This window comes from Triticum dicoccoides, chromosome 5A (genome assembly GCF_002162155.2).
Source record: "Triticum dicoccoides isolate Atlit2015 ecotype Zavitan chromosome 5A, WEW_v2.0, whole genome shotgun sequence".
NCBI lineage: Eukaryota > Viridiplantae > Streptophyta > Magnoliopsida > Poales > Poaceae > Triticum > Triticum dicoccoides.
This window is the reverse complement of record NC_041388.1, coordinates 390,551,077-390,554,339: the sequence shown is the minus strand read 5'-3', so window position 1 is coordinate 390,554,339 and position 3,263 is coordinate 390,551,077. Positions and strand designations below refer to the sequence as shown.

At 48.4% G+C, this 3,263-nt stretch overlaps 1 protein-coding gene across 1 annotated transcript; it reads left to right on the top strand.

The window, feature by feature from the left end:
- The first annotated feature begins 996 nt into the window (after nucleotides 1-996).
- On the top strand, nucleotides 997-2,641 carry LOC119301730 (myb-related protein 306-like). Its single transcript, XM_037578712.1, has 3 exons — nucleotides 997-1,240; nucleotides 1,357-1,486; nucleotides 1,604-2,641. Exons 1-3 carry the CDS (start codon nucleotides 1,108-1,110, stop codon nucleotides 2,295-2,297), a joined length of 957 nt encoding a protein of 318 aa, XP_037434609.1. The 5' UTR covers nucleotides 997-1,107; the 3' UTR covers nucleotides 2,298-2,641.
- The last annotated feature ends 622 nt before the right edge of the window (nucleotides 2,642-3,263 follow it).

The window sequence follows — 3,263 nt, the reverse complement described above, 5'->3', positions numbered from 1 at the left end:
TGCAAGTTTGCACATCATACATCACATGCTGATCTAACTTATTATTGACCATACTCATCTTTTTACTAAGAAGAAAATGTTTAAGTTATCAAATCATAAAAAACACTATGAATTAATTTGATAGCCAAATAATAAATTTATTAGGTAGAATCATGAAAGTCACAAAACACATATAATGTGTTTAGAAATATCACACAAGAATCAATCTAAATCGTCTATCATGAATTAACAAGTCAAAAAAAAACTACTCAGACTAGTGCTAATTTTCAATGATCTAACTATCATGAGCCCATTAGATTAAAATTGGATTCTACTAACTCGTATATTTTTGTAGGTATATATTTCGCATTCCTTAACCAGATGCTGCACCACAATTTTCTGCTCATCTATGTAACTTTTTACTCCTCGATCGTGTACACAGAAAAATGATGTTTTGACGAATTTGACTGCCTATATCATTTTAAATACCTATCGTTTGTGAACCGGAGATAGTAACCTAGATGCAGCGATCAATTACCCAACAAAAGAAAAATCTTCCCATTTAATTCCTCACAATAAAAGGACACACCACACAACCAATACGAATCATTCAAAATCCATCCATAGCAAGATATAAAGCACAATTCACTCCACATTTTCAAGTGTGCTCATTTATGAGGGAAACAAAAATGGCAGATATCCTGAAGCAGCGAGGCACTATACCAAACCCATCACCAGATTCACTCGGCGGGTTACGATAATTCTGCTGACGGCCTGCAGCTGCTGTGTGGCTGCCCTGCGCCCCCTCCTCATTTTCGTGTGCATGCCTAGTATACATGTTGCTGTAACATGTGTCAAAGTCACGTCGCAGTGGGTTAGCTCAGCATTCTACTCCGGGTCAAACCTCAGTAGACAGTGTGGTAGCTAGCATTTCTCCTTCCCCCCAAGCCAGCCCGAGGCCACGCCACGGCTTATATATAGCGCTAGCCCCCACCCCCTCTTTTACCTCATCCGCTTAATTGCACCGGCCCGGTCCCTGCCTCCATCTGTGCCTAGCCAGCCAAGAAGATACTTTTCGTCACCAACCCGGCCGGCCACCGTGCGAGCTGAGAACGCGGCGGCGGCGCCATGGGGAGGCCTCCGTGCTGCGACAAGGTGGGCGTCAAGAAGGGGCCCTGGACGCCGGAGGAGGACCTCATGCTCGTCTCCTACATCCAGGAGCACGGCCCCGGGAACTGGCGCGCCGTGCCGACCAACACCGGTACGCACGGGATAGCGTAGGGGATCATGGATCGTCCGTGGATCGGGGCTCGATCTTGTGTGCAGGTGAATCGGAATTGGAACTAACAAAGCTTTGTTGATTTGGGGGCGTTGCAGGGCTGATGCGGTGTAGCAAGAGCTGCCGGCTTCGGTGGACCAACTACCTCCGGCCGGGGATCAAGCGCGGCAACTTCAACGACCAGGAGGAGAAGCTCATCGTCCACCTCCAGGCGCTCCTCGGCAACCGGTGATGATAGCTTCCATCTCATCTTCTCATGATTTCCGTCTTGTTGTTTGTTTGTTTCTTCCGTGGACGTAAAGTACAGAATTGCTGATATGAGCTTGCGGTTGACGCCATGCGCAGTTGGGCGGCGATAGCGTCCTACTTGCCCGAGAGGACGGATAACGACATCAAGAACTACTGGAACACCCACCTCAAGAAGAAGCTCAAGAAGATGCAGGACGCCGGAGGGAACGACGGCGGCTCGGAGGGCGCCGGCGCCGGGGGTGTCGGTGGTGGCGTCCCGAAGGCGGCCGCTCCCAAAGGGCAGTGGGAGCGCCGGCTGCAGACGGACATCCACACTGCGCGGCAGGCCCTGCGCGACGCGCTCTCTCTAGAGCCCTCACAGCCCGCCGCGCTGGCGGCGCCGGCGCTGCCGACGCCTAGTCCGGGGTCGGTGACGACGTACGCGTCGAGCGCGGACAACATCGCGCGCCTACTAGAGGGCTGGATGCGCCCCGGGAGCAGCAGCAAGGGGCCGGAGGCGTCGGGGTCGACGTCGTCCACTACGGCGACGACCCGCCAGCAGCCGCAGTGCTCCTGGGACGGCGCGGCGTCCGCGTCGGCGAGTCACAGCGGCGGCGCGGCCGGGGCGGCAGCAGCGCACACCCCCGAGGGCTCAACCGAGACGAGCAAGATGGCCGGCGCCGGGGCCGGCGGCGCCCCGCCGGCGTTCTCCATGCTTGAGAACTGGCTTCTTGACGACGGCATGGGCCACGGCGAGGCGGGACTCATGGACGACGTGGTGCCACTAGGGGACCCCAGTGAGTTCTTCTAAGTACGGCGCGCGCGTACCAACCGGGAATTGATCGACTAGAGCAAGAACAAAAATTTAAGAAAGGCGCGGCGATCGCCGATCGAGTAGCTGAGCAGAAACAACAAAAGGCCGGGGGGCTTCGAATCCTCGGTGATTTAGATCGAGCTGGGTGTCGATCCAGTTTGCTTAATCGTTTTAGATTTCAATTAGTTGCTCTTTGCGATGTTAATTAGGGTTTGAAACTGATCATGTCCTAAATGGATCGTGCAGGAGGGATAAAGAAAGAAATGTACATCTTATAGAAGAAAGATCTATATAGATGCTTAATTTATAATTACTTACTTATAGTATACTCTTTATATTAATTTTACCTCATTAGTCATTTCTCCCATCGAGCTGAAATAAATCATTTCGTATCTTGTTTTCATGTATTTGTTTCAAGTTTGATTGACACTGATCATATGCAGTTAAGTGGAGTTTAATTGATTTCCAACAATAATTTGTTTTCAAGATCAGATGCATCAAATGGACATGTTATCGGAAATTTTAGTTTTGGATAATTTGGTAAAGATAAGTTTAATATTATATAAAAAAATTGGTTCTTCCATGAGGTTCCCAAATGTAAAGCCAAGTCCCACAAAAAAAGTTCGGGTTAAACTGGGATCTCATTTGTGAATCATGCATGTTTGTAATTTCTGTAATATTTAACATATCAAAATGAGTGGAAGGCTTGAAGTTCCCAAATTTACATCTGGAAGAACCGCCACATTAAAATGGTACGCTAGTATATATGCTCAAATCTTTTCATATTTGACTCAACTAGACATAGAGCTGTCATGCATTTGTTTGATGCCATTTAATGCTTGAAAATCACATGTTGTACTGGATCCTTTCTTTACTTCAGCTGATATATTGAATTCTTTTAGGGACATCGATAGTTAACATATACTATTGGATTTGATAATGTAGAAAATCACAGTTAAACTC

Excerpts from the sequence above, each read along its gene's own strand:
- LOC119301730 (XM_037578712.1), top strand. The coding sequence starts at position 1,108 with ATGGGGAGGCCTCCGTGCTGCGACAAGGTGGGCGTCAAGAAGGGGCCC. Across the intron at positions 1,241-1,356 it reads CGCCGTGCCGACCAACACCG|GGCTGATGCGGTGTAGCAAG; the intron begins GTACGCACGGGA and ends GGGGCGTTGCAG. Across the intron at positions 1,487-1,603 it reads CAGGCGCTCCTCGGCAACCG|TTGGGCGGCGATAGCGTCCT; the intron begins GTGATGATAGCT and ends CGCCATGCGCAG.